Raw genomic sequence first — 26876 nt, 5'->3', positions numbered from 1 at the left:
TAGGGAATTGCTTTAACTTAAGACGGTCACATCATAGCTACACTGATATTCAGGCACATTGTTCGCTGATTGGCACCTAATATGAATCTGTTACATTTGTGATTATATAGTTGGAACGCACAATACAGCCTGCAGTGCGGTAAAATAAACCGGTGATCAAAATGAAAGACTTCTCTACGTGTGTTCGGTTACAATACACTATTGTTTTAAGGCTATTTTGACAAATTGGATTCCAACCAGATAATTTTTCTGACTGTTCATCGAAACGTTAGACTTGGATAGTCTGCGAGGTACTTTGGTCGGATTTAATTCACCGCCCGAGTTAAGAGATCCAGCTCTTATTTCACTGTGATGTTATTTTTGCATACCTGTTGGAATACTAAACGAAACGAAAGATAAAAACACGCGAAGTGAAATTGTCGTATTTGATAGCATTTTAAGCACATACATCGGCTAGTAGCCATGACATGGCAAAGACGGCGTAATGAACGCGGGTAACTAGAAAAAAATAGCACTGGTTAATTAAATCAAAGAAAGAGAATATAATCTGGAAATGAGCGGGCTGTCCCTCCCGCCGATCAGGAGCGGGCTGCCGACAGTACAGAGCATGCCCAATCTGCAGAACATGATGCGACCCAGCAGTGGCAGTAGTGACGCCGGCTCCACGGCCTCCACCTTCCTGCCACCATTATATAACGGTAGGTCACCGGATAGTGTTCGGATATGTTTGAAGTTCTGTCCACAATCATATTCATGGTATCTTCCAAGATCACGTGACTCATTTGATGTTCAGCTTCAATATATGTTTAATGAAATAAATCATTTCGGGTAATTATAATGGACGTGTTTTAATCCAAGTAGGCGTGTGATCAAAGGAAGTATCTGATTGACTTAAATGTGATATTCTATGGGTTGCTGACAAACAAAATAACGCCGAATTGTAAGAGGTAGGCCGTGTTGCTAGTGTCTATCCATGTAAACGGTTCTTTCGTTAAGGTGGAAAACAAACGGCTCCAACTGCGCAGAATTTCCCCGTGCCTAGACGGTTGCCCCGGCGGCGGGAATTAGGACGAATGAGCACTGAAACATACGTGCACCGGTTATTGATTGCACCAATTTCAATAATTGATTAAAGGGAATGAACGTTTGCATTGATTTAGAAATACTTGAGAACTGTACAGTCCGGAAAATTAAGTTAGTTTTGACCTGGTGATCTTCTCTACCCATCGTCAATTCATGTAACCAGTGGTAACGTGATGGGCATGCAGATGGCAGAATTTATCAGCTTACTTTAGTATGCGTTGCAATGTTCGTATTCAAAATAGGCACTCAACATTTCAAATCATGGTTTGATTCATGAATAAAAACATGATTTTTAAATCCTTTTATGAAACTGGCCATTCAATCACCGGGAAATAAATAAACCTAACATCCATTCATCTTACTCATGTGACCATATTGCATACGGACAAAATACAGTTTTTACAAATATATTGATTCTACTTTGAAGTCGTAAATACTTTGCGCGCATGTTTACTTCTTTTAAAAGAAATTTCAAATATTACAGACATCTATGGCCTACGATCATGTCAACATTTGTCATTATATCAAGCTATGTTTACGGTATTATGTGCAGAATAAAATTACATTTTGTGGTTTTAAGTAAACGGATTTCATTGTAACATATTAATGTTATTCGAAGTTATGAACATAAATTGCTGAATAAGAGACCTGTCAAGACTGCCATATGGGAAATATCATCAAAGGTATATATCGGGTATATGGGGAGAAGTTCCAATGCTAACAGACGACAACTATCCCATCTTTCAGTGTTACCAGACGACAATCATTCTATATTGGATGGTCATGAATACACGGAAGTCATTTTATAAATATCTTAACTCGAATATCAGTCATAAATTCCATCGACCTGAAAAAGAATACTCTCTTGAACCGAGAGAGAAGAGTCAATTTGCAACAAATCAAAGTGGCTTGTCAACTTGTAAGTGTTAAAACGCACTTTAATACCAGGCAAATATAAAGCTGCCATATTCGAGTGCAAGCTTGCTATCTAGTTCTAAAGCCTCGTTTTTTGTTTTGAGGTATCTTTCAGATAGTGATTTCAATGGGAGACCCTTATTCAAGGTTTTAATCACACAGACAATCAACATCAACTGCATGCAGTTATACTTCACCCTCGCTGCTATACAATAATTATGTATTTCATCACGTTTATAAGTATGCATGTTTGTAATTTACTAAACAGAAAAAAAACATGTGTGATATGGTTAGAATGATTAAAATATAAGCAGAGAGCATAATGTTTACTTCTGTTTCGAATTCTTACTGCTTTTCCACGTTCTCAACCTTAAATGAAATGTATAAAGTTTCATACCACAGTTTCTCAAGAGCTGTATATTGTCAACAATTTTCTTATCTATAAAAAAGCCAGTTTGTGGTAATTCGAAGACAAGTATCGTTTTGTTTAAAGTGTTTACCCATGCATTCTCACCTTTGTAATTTGTCATTTGAAGGAGTCTAATATGTGACATACTCTATCAATTAAAGGCCGTTTGATTTCATTCATGACATTGATTTCCACTTGAAAGAGAATAATACGGAATACAACGTTACAAACTCGTCTAGATTCGATCATATTAGTTTATAGACACACTTAGGTGATCTCCAACATGAAAGTATACACAAGTGCTGAGTTATTTGCGGATAAATTTAGTTTGTACAAAATTAAGACGTATAAGAGCTAAAAATAATATATGGTTTCTTGTTAAGTTCTCTAAGACGGAATGACCACTGCATAGTTGTGAAAAGGAGGAACTCATTATAGCTATTCGAACGACATATACCACATGCATATATATATATTGGAACACAATAGAACCATTGACTATCGTCTAGAAACATAAAAGAACAATCGACCATGGCCCCAGTTTTATGAACATGGAGACGATGAAACTAGTATTGTTACATTTCCTGTTGTAATGAGAATACACAAGTATATCCTTTTGTCCCTCATAAAACAATTATAACTCTGATCGCCTTCCAACATCAGAAGTAGAACTATGTACAGCTTTCAGGTCAGAAGGTAATCGGACGGAAAATTGGATCAGGGCTGACCTTTACAAGCTTATAAGCCTTTAGGATTATGATTTAGTGTATATGTAATACTCTGGTAGGTGTAAACTGCCTGTCCTGTGATTAAATACAACATAACAGAATTATAGCATTTATCTAGAGACTAACAGGCGTTATGGTAGTTTATATAGTTTGGGTTCACAACTTACATAAAAAAGTCAATATCACAATGACAATGAAATATTAATTCAATATCTTAAATGTCGCCGATATGAATCAGAATATGAAACGAGGGACAATAAAGTGTTAATCAAAGAACGAAATAAAACTACACATATGAATTATATGGCAATCTATGTTTTAACAGGCAGCCCACCGAATTTATGTAAACTGAAGTTGTTCTGAAGGCAATCACATTCATCAATAGTTCCGTAATAAACTAATGAATGAATGTATGTTAATTAACTATATCAAATCACTTAATACATCTAGAAGCATACAAACTAGTATCAAATTAGTTTAAGGAATTTGACAAGCATCCAAAAACTCCGGAGCGCAAGACCTCTATAGTCGACCCCCTTTAAGTTGGTGGAGGTGATCTCTACTGTGAGCAAATGTTTGCTTGTTTGATTAGCCAGGGTTTATTAAATCAGGAAATGTGTATCATTATGAAAACAAGTGGACTTTCTTAATACGGCAGTTGCCTAAATAGAGTCATCAGAGATATGTCAGTCGCCTGTCACCAAGAAAGAAATGTTGTTTAATCAAGCTGTGTTCCAAATGTCTGACACGTGCCCCGTGAGGTATTGTAATTGAGCGCCTTAAACTCCTGTTATGGGATATGCGGTCAAGCTGTGTTCCATATGTCCGTCACGTGCCTCGTGAGGTATTGTAATTGAGCGCTTTGAACTCCTGTTATGGGATATGCTGTCAAACTGTGTTCCAAATGTCTGACACGTGCCTCGTGAGGTATTGTAACTGAGTGCTTTGAACTCCTGTTATGGGATATGTTTTCAAGCTGTGTTTCAAATGTCTGACACGTGCCCCGTGAGGTATTATAATTGAGCGCTTTGAACTCCTGTTATGGGATTTGCTGTCAAGCTGTGTTTCAAATGCCTGACACGTGCCCGTGAGGTATTATAATTGAGCGCTTTGAACTCCTGTTATGGGATTTTCTGTCAAGCTGTGTTTTAAATGTCTGACACGTGCCCCGTGAGGTATTATAATTGAGCGCTTTGAACTCCTGTTATGGGATTTGCTGTCAAGCTGTGTTTCAAATGTCTGACACGTGCCCCGTGAGATATTATAATTGAGCACTTTGAACTCCTGTTATGGGATATGCGGTCAAGCTGTGTTTCAAATGTCTGACACGTGCCCGTGAGGTATTATAATTGAGCGCTTTTAACTGTTATGAGATATGCGGAACACATTACTAAATTAAAAACACCTTTAAACACCCGCGAATGTTGAAATTCTTTATGCTTAAGCCTGGTTATTAATAACTGCAATTTCATTGAACAGCCGAGCATGCTAAAGATTTTAAGTCAATTTAAACCTGTTGTGTACAATTATAATGATCATTACAATTTCACAAAAAATTGTCTTAATTATTACATAATTAAATAAATGGATGTTCCTAAATGCAAAGGTTTTGCAAGATTATGATAATGTAAGTTTTAGTAAGAAATCAGGGTTTAAATTGATAACACAAACAAACATCACTATATCCTTATTTTCATATAGATCTAAGTCCTATAAAGAAAAAAAATAAATATCATCCGGGTTATAACTGCCTTAAAACACTATAGAACATAGTACATTTGATGTTGCACGCCATGCTGTACACTAATATATATACATGTATGTAATATGTGTGTTTTTTCAGACACGTGCACGTTCAATGCCCCTCGGGCGGTTCACACACCCCGTACCTTCAGCAAACTCCCAGCCATCGGTAGGCGAGCAAAGGTAAGCCAGATACAAGGGCACGAGCATTCCGTTTCTTCAATACACACATAATTAGTAAAGTCTTCAAAAACTTCAATTTATATATGTTTAATGTTGAAAGTTATAATTACAAAATAGTAACACACTACTATTAGATGAACACCATTTGTACCATGTGAGTATGTTAAAAGGGAACATATTACATGAGAGTTAACTTAAGCACGTGAAATGCATTTTTTGCTAAGCATCAATATGTCAGACTGTAAATGACAGTCAAACCAATGATTGTTGAATAGAGAACATCATGTTCTTAAGTAGCCATAGAAGCGTTCACAATACATGGGAAAACCGCCCAGTATCAGACAGCTAATGATTGTCATTTGATCAAGTCTTTGAAGTTCGGGTGATTTATATCCAGTGTTAAAAAGGGATACTTGGTATGCTATGTCTTCTATTTGACATTTTGTTGAATTATCTATAATTGAACAGTTTGTTTTTGAACGGTTGAAGGCCAATACGTAACTATATCTCTATTTAATAATAAGTGTTGTGCATTAGCGAGTATCTGAAACGATTGCATAAATATGTCACATTTCGCACTCATAAATCTCCAAAAGCTAAAAACAAACAATATGTTCTGTAAATCTAAATTATCTTTGTGGATTTTTAAATTTTAAAGACGCGCATTCAATTCCTATATTAGCGATAAGATGTTTGTTTAAACCAGGGTTTTGTGATTGTGTATCCAGTATTAAATCTTTTTCTTGTTCTAACGTTAGACATTTAATCACAGTTGTACACAAACTGATTACCTGGCATTACCAACGTCCTAACAGAATGACTCTGTGTACAAAGATTGTTTCATGTTTTTCAAATATTTGTAAACACTTGTAAACATAAGCACGTAGTTTTACTTCTTGAACAGTCATGTTTTCAAAATATATCATTATTCCATGGGACCCTCTTAAAGTTCAATGCCGCATGTTATTTTGAGCATAGACTTAACTTCAGTAAACTTTATTTGTAAATGAAGCTTGTTAAATCATATTTTTCAATTTCAACGCAATACTTTGTAAAATAATACTGATACAATACATGTCATTTGAATATCAAATTGACTGTTTAAACTTTTTTTTTCACTTTTTCGCCAAAACATGTTTTCCAACTAGACTAGAAAACATTCATTTGCCCAGCAAATACGCTATGAGTTCCAAGCAATCGTAGATTTGATTCGCAATGAATAAGGTTATAGCAAGTAAGTCTAAAATGACGGCGCATATATTGAAGAGGCTCCTCAAGTGTCAGTTACCCAAATGTTAATACGTTTGACCTTAAGACAGTATTTTATAAAGTAATATGTTATCAATTAATACCTAAAATTAATAACATTAAATATTGTTAAAGAGAAGAAAGGAATACATTAGATGTACAAACTTATCATTGATCTGTAAAAGCACAAGACCTTAAAAAGTTCAATAACACACGACTTATGACATGTCCAAATCTAACAAACAGTACATTTATCCTTAACACTGGATGATAAGGCACACTGTGTACGGAACTTTAATTAAATATCCGTCTTTTTTGGATATTGGTTACATTTTTCGGGTTTTTTTCTTCAAGAGGAAATTCAATGGGTTTATAATACGAGTAGATGGGATTTGCACTCATAATGATGTGCATGTAATCGGACTTTAGCGCTTGCTTCAAGCACGGAGGATACGGCACTTGCAGGCAGTTGGTACATCATCTCAATGTTTTCAGTTTCATCGATAGCACGGCAATGATTTCCGAATAAGAAAGATTTCTGAAATGGCTCATTATTTTACCGCTTATAAATACATGTGCGTGAAGAGTCTAACTCCGAGTGTATAGAATCAGACGTGCGTAAAAAGTCTAACTCCGAGTGTATAGAGTCAGACGTGCGTAAAGAGTCTAACTCCAAGTGTATAGAGTCAGACGTGCGTAAAGAGTCTAACTCCGAGTATATAGAGTCAGACGTGCGTGAAGAGTCTAACTCCGAGTGTATAGAGTCAGACGTGCGTGGAGAGTCTAACTCCGAGTGTATAAAGTCAGACGTGCGTAAAGAGTCTAACTCCGAGTGTATAGAGTCAGACAATTATGCATGAAAAGTCTAACTCCGAGTGTATAGAGTCAGACAATTATGCATGAAAAGTCTAACTCCGAGTGTATAGAGTCAGACTATTATGCATGAAAAGTCGGAGTGAAAAGTCTAACTCCGAGTGTATAGAGTCAGATATGCATGAAAAGTCAACTTCGAGTGTATAGAGTCAGACAATCATGCATGAAAAGTCTAACTCCGAGTGTATAGAGTCAGACATGCATGACCAGTCTAACTCCGAGTGTATAGAGTCAGACACGCATGAAGAGTCTAACTCCGAGTGTATAGAGTCAGACATGCATGAAGAGTCTAACTCCGAGTGTATAGAGTCAGACACGCATGAAGAGTCTAACTCCGAGTGTATAGAGTCAGACATGCATGACCAGTCTTACTCCGAGTGTATAGAGTCAGACATGCATGACCAGTCTAACTCCGAGTGTATAGAGTCAGACACGCATGAAGAGTCTAACTCCGAGTGTATAGAGTCAGACATGCATGAAGAGTCTTACTCCGAGTGTATAGAGTCAGACACGCATGAAAAGTCTTACTCCGAGTGTATAGAGTCAGACATGCATGACCAGTCTTACTCCGAGTGTATAGAGTCAGACATGCATGACCAGTCTAACTCCGAGTGTATAGAGTCAGACACGCATGAAGAGTCTAACTCCGAGTGTATAGAGTCAGACATGCATGAAGAGTCTAACTCCGAGTGTATAGAGTCAGACACGCATGAAGAGTCTAACTCCGAGTGTATAGAGTCAGACACGCATGAAGAGTCTAACTCCGAGTGTATAGAGTCAGACATGCATGACCAGTCTAACTCCGAGTGTATAGAGTCAGACATGCATGACCAGTCTAACTCCGAGTGTATAGAGTCAGACACGCATGAAGAGTCTAACTCCGAGTGTATAGAGTCAGACACGCATGACCAGTCTTACTCCGAGTGTATAGAGTCAGACATGCATGACCAGTCTAACTCCGAGTGTATAGAGTCAGACACGCATGAAGAGTCTAACTCCGAGTGTATAGAGTCAGACACGCATGAAGAGTCTAACTCCGAGTGTATAGAGTCAGACATGCAATGCTGTAACGCTAGAACAACGACATAGATCTGTTCACGAACTTTAAATATTCAAAACACGAAGTATTTGATTTATCAACAATTTGACAAAAACTCATACTGAACTGATCTTATCAATTAAAAATGTTTGATATCACAATGGATTAAGATCAATTTTCGCAACCTTATGGGTTTAATTGCGATTTTAACAAAAATATGGCAGATAATGTTTCCATCCTCGACGGCTAAACAAATGCCATCTCTAAAATACTATTGAAATTATATAATTAATAATTACCGTAGCATTAAACGACCATTGTTAGGATAGCAAGCTTTTATCTTTATTAACAAAATGGCGCACGATGTTGATATTAAATTTATATCTAAGTCAATACTAATTTTCTGATTTTGTAAATTTGAGATTTTAAATGTTAATTTTAAAGATTGGATACTCTTTTCAATTTAATTCAGTGCCTTTTATCACTGTAGAAAAAAGCATTTCTTTAACTGTGTCTATATGAACTTGTTTGAAATGGATTTTTATACATTGACAAAGTTAAAAAACCACTAAATATTTGGATTTATTTGATCACGAAAATTGCGTATATAATTAGATAAATGCCATTTAAAGGCCAGATATATATCATTTTATATCACAAAACAAATCTGCTACATTGAATGAATAAGACAATTCTAAATTGCAATACTGTTATTCAAATTTCTAAACATCATAAAATGGAGAAACTTGAGCTACTTACTAGGAGCGAGATAAGCGGTGAAATAATGACCAGACTGACGGCCTCGTCTAGGTTGCCCTTGAAAACAGACAAATCCTTTACAAACGACTCACCAAGGTTCAAATCGACAACAATGTCGCAGAAGTCAATAGCAGAATTGAGTGCAATTATATCTAAAAGAAGAAACGCGTATAATAGACAAGACTTTGCGTCAAACAATATCTTCAAACGGCAACCGAGCATTCGAGATTCACTGACAAAACCAGAGGCAAAGTACCGACTGACAGCAAAGCAGAAAGAAAGGCCTCTTTCAGAGATTGTGGTGCCAAGTGACTGGAAGAAACGTCATTGGGACGTGACTCCCATCGAGAAAGCAATTAACGGCGCCCCAATTGAACGAGCACCTGTTCCACCTAATACACCGAAACGAAAGGACAGAATATCTAAACGCTCTCATAGATACCCTGACCAAAATGAAGGAACGATCAGACCAAAACAAACTCGAAAAGAACATACTATTAATGAGCATGAGCAGGAAAATGGTATACAGAGTGAATTAGATTACATAAGCCCGCTTAGATCAGAAATGACAAACACTACTGAAACGCTTTCAAAATTCGATAAACTCCCCTCAATATCCTCCATGGGAAGTGAATCCATAAAGTCAGAAACGCAAAAATCTCAAGAGACAAATAGAGAGGCAAAGAGAAAGAGGCGGAAGGAGTTGAAAAGAGAAATAGAAAAGAACCGTGCGATGTCGGCGGTGGGGAAGATATCGTGGACAAAGGATATAGCGTCGTCTACAGAACTATCTGCCCCTGGGTGGGGCAGCCGGACGCTGGATATCCGCGTGCTGGAACGTATGGCCCGGGAATCTCTCGGCATGGATGAAGTGGTTAGCAGACTTTCTTGTTGTCATTTAGGCTGACTATGTTTAACCATAAGCCGCTGATCAACCAGGGCATGTATTCAATGGACTTAGAAAATAAACACGTGGCAAACTCATGCTGTAGTTGAACGAATATATATCTACATTAAACAACGACCTTTGTAAATACATAGAGGCCTCACCCAGTGCGTACGGCATGGTTGGTAAATGCCAGTTGCTTAATGTTATATTCCTAACATAATGAACAAGAGAAACATGTGCGATGGTGTTAATCATTTCAGTACCTGCTGCTCCACGCATTCAAATATCTCCATCTATAAATTATTTAGGTGTTACGTACAAGCATCTTAGTGAAATAACCCTACCAAATTTGCGTTTACTTTCAGTCTCGGGCGCACTCGGAGATCCACGCGCGTTACTCGGCCAAGTACCGGAGCACACCGGACCTGCGGACCCGCCTCAGTGCTAACTCGCCATTCCTTCCTAAGGTTTGTACAGAAGCACATGGAAAGAAAATGAGCAAAATTTTAGTATGAAAGCCTCATTGATTTCTTACTTCTTCAATAAATTTGATTCATAGTTGGTTTTATAAGTCTATATGCATAACAAGCTCGAACGTGTTTATATAGTGATGTGGCAAAGAAACTAACGGACACATTTCGATACAGATTATCATCCAGACACTTAATGACGAAAAACAATATTCCATAAGCTGTTAACTGGTACAGCTTATTGTGCTACAAATAAATCATGTTGACCAATATAAAAACAGCTATTTTTTGAGAAAAAAATCTCTTGGAATGCCATTCTGAGCTTAAAGTGAATATAGGTTGGATTTCCGATCATGTAAAATGACTTATTCTTGAAACGTTGTCCGTTACTAATTTCGTAGCGATAATCATGTTTGAAATCCCGGCTATTGACACTTTAGACCTCGCACAATAAGTCATTCTTTATTTTAAGAATCAGGATCATATAAGACCATTTTCTCTTTATTATACAAAAACATGTTGACAGATATGTTGATGACCCCAGAGTTACTATGTTTAGACAGACCGTGTGCATTGTCATAGGCATACTATTGCACCAACCGATTGCAATTGTGAGAGATTATGGCCAACAAGTTATGGATTAAAGTGAATAAGATGATCTGTTACAAAATGTACCCAAGGTCATAAAACATTTTTTTTCATGCAGCTTTTTAGCACCAGATGAACGACAGGGGTGATTGACATCGTGACCGTGGGGTGCATTCAGTTAGAAAATAATTTATTCATTTAATATTAAATCGTACTAATCTGGTTAATCCACGACATAGTTTCTACTGTGTAACAAGAGAAATGAGTTGAGAACTACTTAAGTTTAAACTTAATCACTTATTTCATAACTATTGCCAAACATGTATTAGCAATGATATTAAACTGTGACTGGCAGAAACCCAACCGCGTGTTTGTTACGTCACCCGCAACAACGTCTTACTACCACCATACCCATATATTTGTTGAAAGAACATTTGAGTCGGGCGTGCCATCTCTTTATTTCGTTTATATATCTATTCAAGCATCCATTACAATTTCGTTAATTGCTCATGTATTGCTCTAATTCCAGGCAGCAACAGAAGACTGCTTGAAATGCTTGTTGAAAATACCACACAAGAAATGCGAATCGGTAAGACAGACACACACAACCATGGTTCAAATTTCTAAACAAATCTTAAACAAATGTTATAAATCATCTTTATCTCAAATTCGATTTCCTCTTAAAGACTCAAAACTCTTTTAAAAATACAATATTGCACAATTTATACAAAATCAAAAATAATGTGCTGAGCTTAATCCCGTATTTAGGGACTTAAGAGTTTTCAAGAAATTGATCCGTTGCCCTAATTTCTTGAAACCGCTTTAGTCACAGCATTACGCTAAGTTAACTATTTTTGTTTTAGTATCATTTGTGATATATGTTCATTATTTGATAATTCTGAGAGTTGAAAAAAATTGTGCTTATGAGTATCACGATAAATTAGTCATTATATTATAAATCAAGTTTAAGTTAATTTAGCCAAATGAGATTGTTAAGCTTAAGATGATTCGAAAAGTTGTGGCGAGGTCATTCATGTTTGTACTCAATAAGTAAGTGATATTTACTGCATCAACTACTCGAGTTAATAAACATAACAAGTCGAAGCGCGGGCTATGTATATTCATAATCACGAGACTTAAGTGTGTTAACTGTAATGTTATTATGCATTCGGAAGCATTCCGATGTCATATTAACTCCGTGTGTTTTACCATTTCGGTGGTTTCCGACTTTACGTTCAATTTCGATGACATGTTGATACTTCTGGTCGTTCACACTGCCCAAAACATTAAAAATGGGGAAAATGGAAACTACAAGTTGCCCTTTTAATGTGTATTTTGTCATTATTTTAATAATATTTAGCTATTGCATATACAGAAAACAAATGTAATGTCATTTGTGAAATGTGCTTGAAGATGAGTATCATTTTGTTCTTGCATTAACACTTTAGACTCATAATTAAACATAAATATATAAGATTGAGAATGTTAGACCGAATGTGATAAAAGTTGTAGACTTATTTACTTATTAAAGATCAAATGTTAATCAGAAACTAGCGATGAATGTATATTCAAGGCTATGTATTTGCGCAAAACATATTAAAGTTATTGCGAATAAATAGTTATTCTCTCCTTACGCGTAATTTAATATGTGTATTGTATTATTCATATATAGAGGTTTGTCTTTATATTGCATGATATCTGAAACACCATTGACTATGAATATCACATGTATGTTTATCTGCTCATGTACGCATGGGCACATTCCCTAGTGGAGTAGTTGAAATAAGTCACGTGCGATGATTCTATATGCACACGCTAGTTGTTGAACGGTAGGCTTAGATATTAAACTCCGCCTACTGGTAAGCGTATGCTAATTAATGAACGGTAACCAGACACCCGACCCTTGTGATGGAAATGTGTTGTGTAATTGCAAACACCAAACCAACAGTTTACGATAGTTGAAACGAATTCGTATTTGTCATCGTGGGCAAAGTCAAAGAATCAAAATAAATTAAGGCAACAGTGAAACAGAATGTTGTTTGTTCTTATTTCCAATAATTTAAGTCATTGTGTACACTTTTAATCTCCCCTCAAGATTATTCAGTGTTTGTGTATTTCAGCACAAGTATATCCGTGTGGGTGGTGGATACCGGCACGGCTACTGGTACGTCAAGTGTCTGCTGGAGGAACTCGAACTGCAGGTAACCATATTCCAGAGGTTCTAGGGCATTCCTTTAATATGTTATATTTAACATGCTGCTTATCCAACGGAAAAAAAAAATGAAGATACTGATGATACCCGTTACTGAGTCTGGTAGAACATGTATCTCATATTGTAACAAGTGTTATGTAAAGTAATTTATTATATGATATCGACGTTCATATGAAATGTAAGAATGTAAAATATTGTCATTAAAAGGTGCCCTTTATTTACAGCGACAACGAGAGTTAATAGCCAAACAACGCCTGGAAGCCATCAAAGAAAAACGTATGTAAAACGAGCGATTGATGCAAGTTACATATTTTAAGAAGATAATTAGAGTATTTTAAAGAGATATAAATGTTTTACAAATATCGCTATTTAAATGTGTGGTATAGAAGTTTCTAATTACACACCTATACTATTATTATATCTATATGTTAAATTTGGCTTTTAGCAGAGACTATGCACGTTCGTAATTAATCATACGAGATAGAATGTTTTAAACAGTGTCCGGGATCAGCTCTGCACGACGTGGTAAATACAATATAACACCATTCTGTTTGTAAATCCGCACTTTGCACAATTGCTGATATTGAAAGCTGACTGCACTTAGCAAAACGTGACATTTATTGTTGTTGTTGTAGTTATAGTTGGAGTTGTTGCGAAATCTCCCTTAATGAAAGAGAATCACAAATGAAGTGGTTCCTACGATACGTTGCTCAGACAACAAAAACATACTTATACGCTCTTATAGTTAAAAAGTATGTGTTTATAAATAATGACATACATCACTATGTCCATACAACTAACGTGAATTCAAGTCCCCAGTAGTGTTCCAAAGAACACTGTTTCACTGAACGTTCCAAAGAGGTCATCCAATCAGTTATCGGTAAAGCTATTTTGATGTGTGTTGTTGTCTGTTTGTGGTGTTTGTATTTTTGTATGTAGTGTTTTTGTTTGTGTCTCAAGTACATTGTCTTTCGGACCCTTGCCTTGTTTTCTAAAGCAGGGTTAAGTTTTGAATTTTCGAACACATGTTCTATGCTTGTCCTGGTAGTTTCCATTGTATAAGTGAAAGGACAGCCTGTTATCCGCAGCAACACGGGATACTTTTGTCCAACAAATATGCAAGATAGTAAATATGTCCACCCTTGACAATCATTATGATATACCAGTTTGAAAAACTGTAATTTGATGGAAATATGTGTTTAATTTCGTGGAATTTATGTACCAGAATACGCGTATATTGTTTCCTGAACCACAATTCGATAGAGCGCAACATAGACTTTGCAGTTTGATTTTGGCAAACTACGACTCAGTAAAATTTGTGCAACTATATGATTCCATAAAATGTGTGTTTTGTTGCATTATTTTCTTCATAGATGGAGATGGACAATCCACATTTTTGTCTCTGCGTCTGTAGGTCGTTCGGTCGGCCTGTAAGTCAGTCTTCCGTTAGTGCGTGTCATTCTTTTAATTTTACCTTCTTCAATTTTTTCAAGAGATGAAAGCGATCAAGACATACATCCGGACGAAAAGTGGACGACTGGTTGAGCGGATCATCTTTCTGACCGAGGAGGATTACGAGGCGTTCAAGTCCGGAAAGGGCGCGGCCGACATCCTCAAGAAGTACCTGTCCAAGGATGAGGCGGCGGGTCTAGAGTCCTGGGACAAGGATGAAGTGAAGGCTATTAAGACATACGTGCGCACCAAGAGCGGCCGCCTTATAGAGAAGCTGATCTATGTGTCTAAGGAGGATTATGATAAGATCACCAAGGGAGAGGTGGATGCTAAGGACTTGTTAAAGAAGTATGTTAAAGAGGGGGAGACTGTGGAGGGATGGGACGAGGCGAAGATGAAGACTATAAAGACTTATGTGAGAACAAAGAGTGGTAGGCTGATAGAGAAAACGATTATGATTTCACAGGAGGATTATGATAAGATGATAAAGGAAGGGTTGAATCCAGCGGATATTCTCAAGAAATACTTGCCATTGGAGGATGGCCAAACAATAGAAGGATGGGAAAGCGAGGAACCGATGAAAGCTATCAAAATGAAAGTGCGTACAAAGAGTGGACGTATCATCGAGAAAACGATCATGGTTCGCGCGGACGAGTATGACCGGCTGATGGCCGGTGGGGCAGATGCTGATGCAATTTTAGGGAAATACCTCGGGGAGGATGGAGGGACGTTGGAAGGATGGGAGAAAGCAGAAGGTAAGCCTATGAAGGTTATCAAGACGCTTGTACGGACGAAGAGTGGAAGGCTGATCGAGAAGACGGTGTTACTGACAGAGGAGGAGTATGCGGCGTTTCAGGCGGCAGGCGGCGACCCTAAATTCCTGGAACGTTTTATGGACCTCGGGGCGGGCGAGAAGATCGAGGACTGGGAGAAGGCGTCCACGGTGTATGACGATGACGACCCACAGCTCCAGATGGGTAGGACATGTTTAGTTTGGTGTGATAAATTACGTTTTAAAAAAGAGTGTTGATTGATTTTAAACAATTAAATAAGAACTTTTTCTGACTGAGTCCCTAACATTGAAAGAAGATCGTCATTTTCTGATTTGTAATGCTAAAACGGTATTCTTTGCAAAAAAAACAAGTAACATCCGCAAAGAACAATGTTAGTTAAAATTCCTCATGTTGTTTGCAAATGAGCATATTAATACATATGTTTTGTTTTATTTATTTACGGAATAAATGAATGTTGCAGCAAAGGCGGGTCAGCGTATTGTCGGCGAGGATGGGACAGTCTATGAAGTTGTGGTGGACCCTCTTACAGGAAAGAAATACAAAAAGTAAGAAGCCATCTCTCTATTGTCAATTATTATTAATAGTATTACTTATGTTTTCGAATTCAAGTTTGGTCAGGTTTATTTCTCTCAATCAATGCTACTATGAGTCGTATCGGCCTGTTGGGCCCGATCAAAAAAACACATTTCTTACGAAACAGAAATCTACCAATACTTGTTTTCAGGAAAATTGGACATGAATCTGACCTTGACAGCGGAATCGCGTCTATGCAGAAAGGAAAGAAAGGAAAGAAAGGCAAGGGCGGCGAAGAGGAGACGGCGCTCGACCGTCAGCGCCGGAAGGATGGCAAGCGTAACAACGACAGCGACAGTGAGTACAGCTATAAGAGCCACGTAAGCGCCGGTGGCACACGCCACGTTCAGCGGCGACGTAAACGCGCTGACGGTACGTATAGCGACGCGGAATCGTATCATAGTAGTCAAGATGAGGAAGGTGCTAAGCGTCGACGTCAGCGACGTCGTGAACGTGAACATCAAAACAGTGCTCATAGTTATTACAGTGTTGTCAGTGAGGGTGGGACGCGTCATGTCCGCCGTCGACGTAAACGTGACGACGGAACCTACAGTGGCAGTGAAAGCTATCATAGTGCTGACAGTGACAAACCTGGTGGAAGACTCGCGGAAAAGAAACGAAAAGAAAAGGAAGCAAAAGCAAAGGCTGAAAAGAAGGGAAAGAAAAAGCGGGGCGGAAGCGGAAGTGATTATAGTTACACCAGTGAAATTAGTGAGGGAGGAACTCGCCGGGTTACTAGGAAGAAGAAGATAAGGGACGCACAGGGGAATGTGATAGGGTATGGTGACGCCGAGTCCTTCTCAGAGTCAGATGAAAGGTAAGCTGTGTGGACTGCGTGGTTTAATAGCTACGTGTAGTATTGACAAGTATGCAAGAATCAAGAAATCGACAACATGTCATGAACTAATGCTAAATCTATACTTACAGTTGAGTTGGAAATATGTTTGACATTATTAGTTAGCCACATTGTCACGATGGACTTAAAAGCTGTCTATCGGTATTACCTTTTTATGTGTGAAATCTAGACTGTTTGCATGTTTTGCTAGTTCATATAATGCATGTTGATGTAGAGTTGCCCGTGATCGTATATGGATATGTTCACGTTTTCCCATTGCCCATTAATCTGTTTATATCTCCTGATACACCATTCCCGCATGTCATAATTCATTCCTCTGACCTCAATGTTATCGTCCTCCTATTCCCACCCCAGTGTTTACTCCGAGGTCTCCGACGGAAAAGGCGGCAAAATGCTCGTGAAAAAACAGAAACTCACCAGCAAACAGAAAACAGAGGCCAAAATTAAAGCAAAAGCAGAAGCAAAGGCGAAGGAGAAGATTGGCCAGATCAAAGGAGGGAAGTTCAAAGACGTGGGAGATTTCAGTGACGCCTCGACCGCCTCTGACGACGTGGACCTGGAGAATATGACAGAGGAGGAGAAGGCCGCCTACTTCAAAGGCAAAGCGGAGCGGAAGGCGGCGCGGGAGGCCAGGCGACGCGAGAAATACGGGGATAAATACGACCTGATGGTGGAGAAACAGAAAGAGTTTGTACCCTCTGTTTATGCCCAGTAGCATCCGTCTCATCCATTTGCATTTTTATAGTTTGAACATTTTCGGTCGACTAAGTTGCATACATATTACATTGTTAAAAACATTCAGTTCTTTATAGATTAAAATGGTAAAACCATTTTGAAAATGTAAATGGATGGTTTTGTTTCTATATATCCACCTTATGTCATCATAACAAAGTTCAAAGCCTAGTATACACGATGCTAGTTTGCGATTTTAGTGTACGAATCAGTGCTAGTTCATTCTTAAAAGGAGGGAATTAAAAAAAAAACTAAAATAAAATTATTACATTTAAAGCCTTTTGTTGGTTAGATCGTGCATTTGGAGCATTGATTAACAACAAGCAGGTGCACCCTTGTGGGCGCGCGCCCCAACGACTAAACATATTTGCTCATTATATTGACTTTCCCCCAAGAAATCCTCCCTCACTGGATTCTCTACTGGTCCATGTCTACACCATGAGCTCGTGCTTTCATAGGAAATATAACACAAGAAGAACAACTATGTTTAGATAATATCAAGCTATACTGAGATCCTGTTTTAAGTAAATGAAATAAAGCTTTAACTAAATTAGAAGTAAAAACTGTCATTTATTAGTGTTATCTTGACCTCGGCACATTAAAGTGTCAAATTGATCTTGATTGCAAATATGCTTAAGGATACAGTAATACATACACATATTTAAACTGTCCCCTGGAAGTATGTATTGCCCATTTTGTCAGAAACTAGCCCTAGGAAATATGTTTCGCCCATGTGTACAGAAACTGGTCCTTAAGGAAGTATATATGTATTGTCCATATATACAGGTTAAAGAAGTTGAAGAAGCTCCAGGAGTTACGAGAGAAAGGCCTTATAAGCCCGAGCAGTGACTGGTCCATAGACTCCGACACGGGAGAACCAGTCAGGAAGTCAGTCAAGAAAGAGTGAGTTCCCATGACCTTTATTCAAAATATATATTCGTGAATAAACACATGTTTAAAACGCGATAAGCACAAAAAGTAATTGGCCAAATTTCACGTTTTATTAACATTCATTTATAAGAAAAACTAAACATAGAGGATATATCTAATATAACTATTTTATATATTTGTTATACCCAACTTGTCTGCCCTTTACCCTGTTTCGATATTGCAGACCAAAGGGAGAAAATATAATAATGGATGATAATTATCTATGTATTTTATTTACCAAATTTGGTATTAAAGTTATCAAAAACAACACTGAACACCAATGACACCAATAAATGCATTACCATTTAAAACAATAACTTGTTCAACTTTATTAACTATGATTAGTATGCTCATTATATTTTCGTCCTGAAAGTAAATGAGGTTTAAAAATCAAATAGTTTGTATCAGTTTCTCAGCACTCTCTAGAACAGTTTGGCCAAAGCATACGCGTTTATATAAACAGTTTTTTTTTTAATGATTTCCCATTCATTGGGATGCTTCAACATGTGCATTTTCTGTGTATATTTACCAAAATTATTATTTTGTATGACTTTCTCATACGGAACATTAAGATAATACAGTATGTTTGTAATATGAAGGAAATAAAGTTTGTACTTCTGTGGTGGCATGCCATACAAATTCAGCATCCTACACTCTGGGCTAGATATGACTTATCGTTGAAAAAGTATTCAAAAAATTTCAAAAAGATTGTTATCCTTAAATCATCTTTCAGAAGGGTACCATATGAATGGTACAATTTACAGACCATTATCTAGCAACATGCAATAAAGGCACGGTATGAGTTGTAATACGAAAATTTTCTCCTAGTACTAACATTCAGAATAACACTTTTGTACGTTTCGATCTCTTAAGCCTGAATTCGCTTTCAGAGCTAAGAAGCAGAAGATCCTCCAGGACCTCCGTGAGAAGGGGCTGATAAGCCCGTCCAGTGACTGGACTGTCGACTCGGAGGGAAACCCCGTCAGAATCAGCGAGCTCGTGTACATATATAAGTCTTTTTTTTTCCATTTTCACACATGGTTTGACTGCATGCGTCTTTCGCTCGTTCAGTCTGCGTTCAGGCACACTAGGTCACACTAGCATTTAATGTTGATAGTAAGCGTTTGTGAATGCACTTAATTATGCTATAACTCAGAATTGGAAGGTTGCAGGAACACAACAGTCACTTTATTCAGAAGTATTAATAATGCATTTGTTAATTGAATATTAATATACAAGCTGTTTAAGACATTGCAAACCTTTTCTGCTGTTTTCAGGAAGCAGGGAAAACGGAAGAAGAAGGACGGCCATGAAGGGGACGATGAAAGCGACGAGAGTAAGTCACATTACTGCAATTATTATGCCAATCACACTTAAATAGATGTCTGAATTGTGACGAACAATGCAAACCTAGAAAATATTTAAGAATGATTTGTTTCTTCAAAACAACATAAGGAAAGGTATATTTTACTTATGATCTAGATCATATTAAATTCAATAAAATAGTGTTTGCAATACGTATAGATTAAGGGCATGAATTCATAACTTTAATATGCATGGTCTATGCTTTGTGTTCTGATTGTGTTTGTCCGAGTGTGTTCCAGTCGCTACAGTTTTGTTGCTAGATCTGTGGTCCATTTCTGATCTATTAAGCTTTTCTCTGACAAGAAAAAAAGGAAATAACCGCACGATGAAGATGTTGTCTTGTGCTGTTAATGTTAGATCAGAATTAACAGTTTAACACTAGATCCGTTTTCTATTGCTACTTTTAACACGAAATAACCGCTTTACCGTATAGATTTTGCGCTTACAGATGGCCGAAAACGTTTTTGTTTTGCTTTTTGCTTGTTTCGCAGAGTCTTGGTAGAGGCTAGCCGCAGTGTGGTAAGTGTCTAACTTCATTTTTACTTATATGTTATTTTCTTTGATCCGAATTTTTTGTAGATGCTTGACATAGTAGCTAATAACTAGATGTTGCTTCACTCTCCTGCTTTATTAACAAAGAACGGCTTTTTACATGTAACAGCTCTCAAACAGAGACTCATAGACACTAAAAATTATATCAAACTAGACATGCTCTTGACCAATACAGTAAATAAAAGTATTAATTCCGGATTTTCATGGAAACTATAGGTGAGTACGACCCGGTGACTGGGAAGAAGATTAATAAGAAGGGTAAAAACAAAACACACAGACCGGGAGACGCTGGGCCTGACGATTACGAATATGTGAGTAAACATTTCCTCTCGAGACTGCTTGTTCAGGAAAGACAGTACAACATGTCTTAGCTTTGTTCTTTGTCTGGTTAAACAAGAAATGGCAATAAAATAAACCACAATAGTTCATTAAACTGAAATGTGTGTATATTGATGGAACATTGTTGCATTTACTTTTACTATATAACTGTGACAACACATAGGGTTAGTAAAGCGCAAGAAATTTATGGCGTTTAACATGTTTTCATGTGTTGTTTTAGGAATATGATGATCAAGGAAGAGTGATTAGAAAGAAGAAGAAAGGAGCGGTATGCATTATGTCTTTATCATATATAGTTTGTTCTAGAAACGTATCAATCAAACACCAATGGTGAGATTTGTAAGGATCTTATACGATATGATATATATAATATATAAGTATGATCACAAATAAGTCTTTTCACAAGTTGAAAATCGAATTTCTGAAATTAAATACTAGGTCTAGAGATTATTTTGTGTTTTTCCAGGACGGCGACAGCGGGTCGGAATACGACTATGAATATGGTAAGGAGCCGGTTTGTTACACGTGTTTTGAAATTTTAATAATTATAGTAGTAATTAAGGGGTATCAAAAATACTGTATTTAAGTGCGTGTTTACTAATACAGTCGAAACACTTTGCCTCGATATAGCAGGGACCGGCAAAAGTAATTCGATCCTCGCGTATATCCAGCCAAGCGGTAATGCTTACAAAGAGTTAATCAAAATCGGTATTTTACATCCAGTTCGAGCCAACGAGGAAATCGAGCCAAGCGATATCGAGCCAACGGGTTTTGACTGTACATGTACTTTATTACAACACTATTTAAATAACAGATGTATGAACTGTATTAAATATTCATATCTTTGTCACAGATGTATAATGTATTCATCTCTTGGTCACAGATGAATGAATTGTATAACATATTTATCCCTTGAACATAGATGTATGAAATGTATAACATATGCAACTCTTTGTCACAGATGAAGATGGAAATGTCAGAGTTGTTAAAAGACAGAAAAGTCCAAAGAAGTTCGGAGGTTTGTATTTTAAATCAATTCCGATTTGTTCATCTTTCGTGAAGAGAAACTATAATTCATAATACAACGTCATGACGTCGTTGCCTTTATCTTATAAAATTACTTAATCGTTAATTTAGAATAAATTATGTATGTCATTTTTTATTCTCTTTGATATTGCGCATCGTTTTAATGCATCTAACGTTGTAAGATTATCGTTGGCTTAACACGTCATGTACTGGTGAGGGTAGACTACCCCCTACAGAGTTCCGAATTCCTCCTTTACACCGCTTAGTTGGTGCGTTGGGGTCTGGCTTAGTGAGCTTAGCTTAATCTTGTTATACGGGACTTAAGAAGTTTCGAGAAATTTGGCATAGGTCATAATGTAGCCATTGAAAGTGGACAAACCATATGAACACTAAAAACAAGTCACATTTTGAAGCTTTCTCTTAAGGTGGTGAAGAAGATGCGCAGTTTGAAGTAGGAGCGGACGGCAAGATTCGTCTCCGAGATGGCAAGAAAAAGATTGACCTGTCCAAACTCACGGACGATGATCTACGCAAGTTGGGCATTGACCCCACACTGGATAAGAAAGAAATCGCCAGGTTACTTAAGGAGAGATTTGGAGGGGACATACATATAACTGACGGAGACAAGGTGATACCCACAAAGCGCGCTAGTGAATTTGGAAGTGATGCAAACACGGATGATCTAGCCAACGACGAGGATTTGGACGTCACTACATGTAAGTCTCTGTAGTTTAATCAGTAGAAACTCAGTTTTTGGCTTAGAAGGCAATGAAAAACCTAAACATGCATTTCGAACATGCATATCATGTAAATGGGTTCAATGCTGGGTACATAAAAAGCATATCGCGATTACAGTTTAGTTTGATAAGATTGTTGTTAATGGACGCATTCGGCAAGGAGACGTTAAATCCGCATTGCTTAAATTACATGCAGCCTTTCATAGGCATGCAATTACGATATGTTTAAAACATACTTACAATGCATAACCCGCGGTGTGTACATGCAGTGCGGGGAATCAAGAAGGTGAACGTTGTATGGAAGCGTGGAGGCAAGAAGCTGCAGGACCATATGAAGAAGATCCTGGAACAGAGCAAACTCAAGGAGGATGACTATGCCAAGGACCTGGATGAAAAGGGTAAAACACCGTTCTTTCATTGTCGTATCGCATGGCTTTGAGATATCTCATAGCGTTTATAAAATCATGATAATAGATATAGATCAATGTCAATAAGTCGTGGAGATTGTTGGTGCAGTGATGGCTTTGCGTGAGTAACGAAACAATCGTCAGATATTTTAAGCAATAAAAGTACCGCCCACGGTTTTAAAAATGCTATGGGCGGTTGACTGATAGTTGAATGCACGTGTATACGTTCATTGTTTTTTTACAGGAGATATAGATTTCCTTACCCATTACAAACTAGTCGACCCCGGACTTATCGAGACTTACGCCAGGGCATTTGTTGTCGAGGATGACGATTTCAACACCGTCATATCAGCAAAGGTTAGAACGTTCAAGTCAAAACCGATAACCATGGCTTTAACAAAGGCGATTACCATGGCGTTTTGTTTGCTTTCTTAATTTATTGTATCACTGAATGTAACAGCTTAATTAATTTAAGGTATATTATGATACACAATCTTTCCAGGAACATTATTGAGTTTATGTTTAGAATTTGTTTGAAATCTGAAATTTTGTCTAAATATGGAAGCGTTAAACGGGCAGCCACATGTACAATACACTCTTTCATTTTTAGGAAACGAGACAAGCTTTGGAAGGCGTGCCAAGTGTACAGCAGTTGACACACAAACAGTTTGAATACGTTTTTAAGGTAGATAAGAGGCTCATTTGATTCAATGGGTTCGATTGATTTAAAGATCTTATTATTGATTAGCATATAACATGAACCATTTTAACGCAATCGTTAACGTAAACCTTTTAAAACAAATATATTTTTCTAGGTTTTGAAAATAGATGATGCGTCCCAAGTTACGTTTAGAATGTTTGCCGTTATCACGGCACTATGCGAAAGGGTGACCAAGATGGAGTAAGTGCTGTTACATTTTCGTTTGCATTTCCCAATTATAATATTCGTTCTGCTTTATTTTAAGAGTTTTACTTAAGATATTGAATAAAAAATGAAATTGTCGAAGGCACAAAGTTGTAAACAATGTGCACTTACATCAAATTTGTTACATAAACTTTAGAGTTGAATTTCATACAATCTGTTCAATTATATGTCGTGTGTGTTTATTGTACACGGCAACTAGTAATATCTGTCATTGTTTTTTTTTTTTTTCATTTTTTGTTTATGAAAGATTAAACACTTAGGCACATATTGCACCCTTCATTCCCTTTTAGTCCCCTGAGTAAGTACCTGCTGGAGATCAGCGACTTGTTGGACATTCAGCGCAAGATGGAGTTGTACAAGGCGATGTTCTACTGCAACGCGGAGTCGGACCGTGACGCCAACTTCATCAAGGCGGAATCACTCAGGATCGAGCTGATTGCCGGAGGGCTGAACTGGAAACAACAGGACTTCATCATGGATAGGCTGCAGCCTAACGCATTTTTGGAGGTAGGAAAATGCTTAACTGTAATAAAAACAGATTTGTAATATTCAAAAGATAATTGTACAAAATGAAAAAGCGGAGAACGCAAAAAATGTTGGATTTAGTTTGAACAGTATTTTTATTTCAAGTTTGCATATACAAGTTATTTTAACAACAATACAAAGAATAAGGATTGGAAAACAAGTTACTAGAAACGTATGTAAATTCCTTTACTAATGTTGGATTTATATGTAAAAAGGCGAACAGGAATGCTCAAGTCTAGAAATTGGTCCATATCGAATAAAACATTTGGGGTAAGATCAACGTTACAACAATGTTTTAATATTTATTTCTCCAGATATCATTCCTGGATTATTTGTGTTACGTACCCCTATTCCTATCGATGCACGAAAACATCGTGGACAATCCTCTGGACATGCGCGATGACAAGTATGACCACATGATGCGCAAGCCGTCCGGGGGACACAGGCAGAGGGACATGAACCCGCTAGGTACGAGCTGATGTGTGCTAAGTGTTTTCATCAAGGCTTTTTACACATCACGAAATAATCATGGGCGGGATGGGTCATTTGTTCCAATGTTTATTTGATTTTGTGATTAAAAATTCATTTAAAATTTTAACCTAGATACTATTTCACTAAAAGTCTTGATCTTACGATGTTTTGCCTTGAAACCGTTAGTAAGTTACTATATGCATAAAGATAAGCTTAATGAAAGACTTTAGGTCTATGTAGGGTAATGACACCGTTATGAAAAAGCCCTGATTGTTGGTAACGCATGCCACATGTTCAAAGGGGTGAGTAAAGTCAAGCTACACGTAACTTCGAAGAATTTAATATAAGCTGCAGTTCAGAAATAGAAAAGGAAAATACTTGTGCAAAATCCCTACATACCGTACACACGCTTAATTAGCCAAGTTTATTTCCCTTTCCTTAGGACACCCGCTGAATCGGGCCTCGGTGTTCCAACTGCGGTCCCAGGCACAGGACCTTCTGGATGGAAAGATTAAACCGGATGACCTTAAGGATGAGAAGAGGAAGCTGCTGGAGAAAGTCGCCACGTATGCCATCTTCTTCAATTGCTATGTCTTTTGTTTAAAGCATTCGTTACTTGTAGGAGGAGTGTATTCATTTGGTCATATTGGAAAACTTGAAAATGCTTGGTCCAATAAATGCATTTTACTCCTTGGGACTATGAGTAAACCGTTATAAACAGAGCTTTGTCTGCACTTTTAAGAACATGTATGTGCATTGGTAAATTTAAGCTGAAGTTGATTAATTAAGTTGTTGACCGTTCTTGAATGTAATGTGTTGCAATTTCAGTTTGCCAAAGATGATAGAAGAGGAGCATATAGACATCAAGTCTGACAGCCCGCCTCCAATGATCTGGTCTTGACACCAATGAACTTCAGTAGATAGGATTTTAATTGATATATGATACGCAAATGACACATGTATACACTACACGTCTAAGCAACTGCTTAATTTGGGATACACTTATCGTAATACTTTACAAATACGGCGTTGAACTTGTTCCATAAACTATTTGTATATAGACCAATAATTTTATTGTGCAAAGTATATATTTATTGTTAACTAGTTTTAATGGTATTGTTGGGTAGAAAACACCTAACACAGAGCAAATCAATGGCTCTCATAGAAGACATGTTGCAGTACACAGCTAAGGATCATCTCCAGCTGCCATAGCCAGCTGCCAGTACCCCTTATATCAAGGATTGTTAATTGTTTTAAATTTAACAATCGTTAAAGCATACGCGCATCGCATCCTTATTATACAAGCATTGAGCATGCGGAATTCGATATTGAAAGGGAAGGACCCTTACGTTATCAAGAACGGCATGATCATTATGCGAAACGGTGGAACATACAATGTGTAGCTATTATTAATCTGAACAAATTTCATTCCATAATATATTCTTGGTTTCAGTCTCTTCCGCTTTAAATCATTTTATGGATGTAGCTATTTCATGTTTCAACCAATATTATGACCTGTTTATTTCAAGGTATTAATTTATCATATGCAGTACATGAATATAAAACTTATATAACAAACAATTTTTTATTTTTTATTATTTGACATGTGGGATATCCCACGCAATGTAACTTTATTCAAAGATGATAATGTTTGGTACATTTAAAAACAAAACAGATTGCAGGATTGTATCATGTTTTCTATACATTCAAATAACAATCAACGGTAGAAAGTGCACTATAATAAGCCACTGTTTTTGAAGGCATGCATCTTCTGTGTGCAAATGATTTTGGTGCAAATGATTTTGAGGCTTCAGCTTTGCATATTTGTTGTAAGCTTTTATTTTCTGAACTAAGTTACAAAAGGTTCATGTCAGATGTAGTTTGTGCTATTGTACATATTTGTTCTTGTTAAGGATTTGCGAATCCCAGGTGTATTCCACATTGTGCCAACAGTCAGTAGGCCTTCTAGAGGTAGTACCCTGTTTATTTGATTTTGTGCATATTTATACATAATATAAAGAGATGAGAGAGTGAATAAAGTTTGGAAAACAGG

General features: G+C 37.2%; 1 protein-coding gene across 2 annotated transcripts; it reads left to right on the top strand.

Moving 5' to 3' along the window:
* Positions 1–26876, top strand: LOC128217642 (titin homolog). Of its 2 annotated transcripts, XM_052924923.1 has the most exons (26): positions 1–698; positions 4979–5061; positions 10235–10336; positions 11457–11516; positions 13048–13128; positions 13364–13415; positions 14633–15568; positions 15846–15930; positions 16110–16775; positions 17169–17501; positions 18333–18449; positions 19367–19477; positions 19754–19812; positions 20610–20704; positions 20953–21000; positions 21199–21235; positions 21694–21750; positions 22184–22474; positions 22765–22893; positions 23147–23259; positions 23513–23587; positions 23718–23803; positions 24118–24334; positions 24667–24820; positions 25266–25389; positions 25652–26876. In XM_052924923.1, the coding sequence occupies exons 1-26, from the start codon at positions 554–556 to the stop codon at positions 25722–25724; spliced, it is 4329 nt and encodes a 1442-aa protein (XP_052780883.1). In that variant the 5' UTR covers positions 1–553; the 3' UTR covers positions 25725–26876. The 2 variants fall into 2 exon arrangements, with proteins under 2 accessions (XP_052780883.1, XP_052780882.1); XM_052924922.1 differs by lacking the exons at positions 1–698; positions 4979–5061 and adding an exon at positions 8679–9854.

This window comes from Mya arenaria, chromosome 14 (assembly GCF_026914265.1).
Source record: "Mya arenaria isolate MELC-2E11 chromosome 14, ASM2691426v1".
Classification (NCBI taxonomy): Eukaryota; Metazoa; Mollusca; class Bivalvia; order Myida; family Myidae; genus Mya; species Mya arenaria.
Note: the sequence above shows the minus strand (reverse complement) of the source record. Positions and strands in the feature narration are given on the sequence as shown.

Coding starts and splice junctions, on each gene's coding strand:
- LOC128217642 (XM_052924922.1), top strand. CDS start 8,901: ATGAATAAGACAATTCTAAATTGCAATACTGTTATTCAAATTTCTAAA. Junction 17,502..18,332: donor ATGGTGGAGAAACAGAAAGA/GTTTGTACCCTC, acceptor CCATATATACAG/GTTAAAGAAGTTGAAGAAGC. Junction 23,588..23,717: donor AGTTTGAATACGTTTTTAAG/GTAGATAAGAGG, acceptor ATATTTTTCTAG/GTTTTGAAAATAGATGATGC.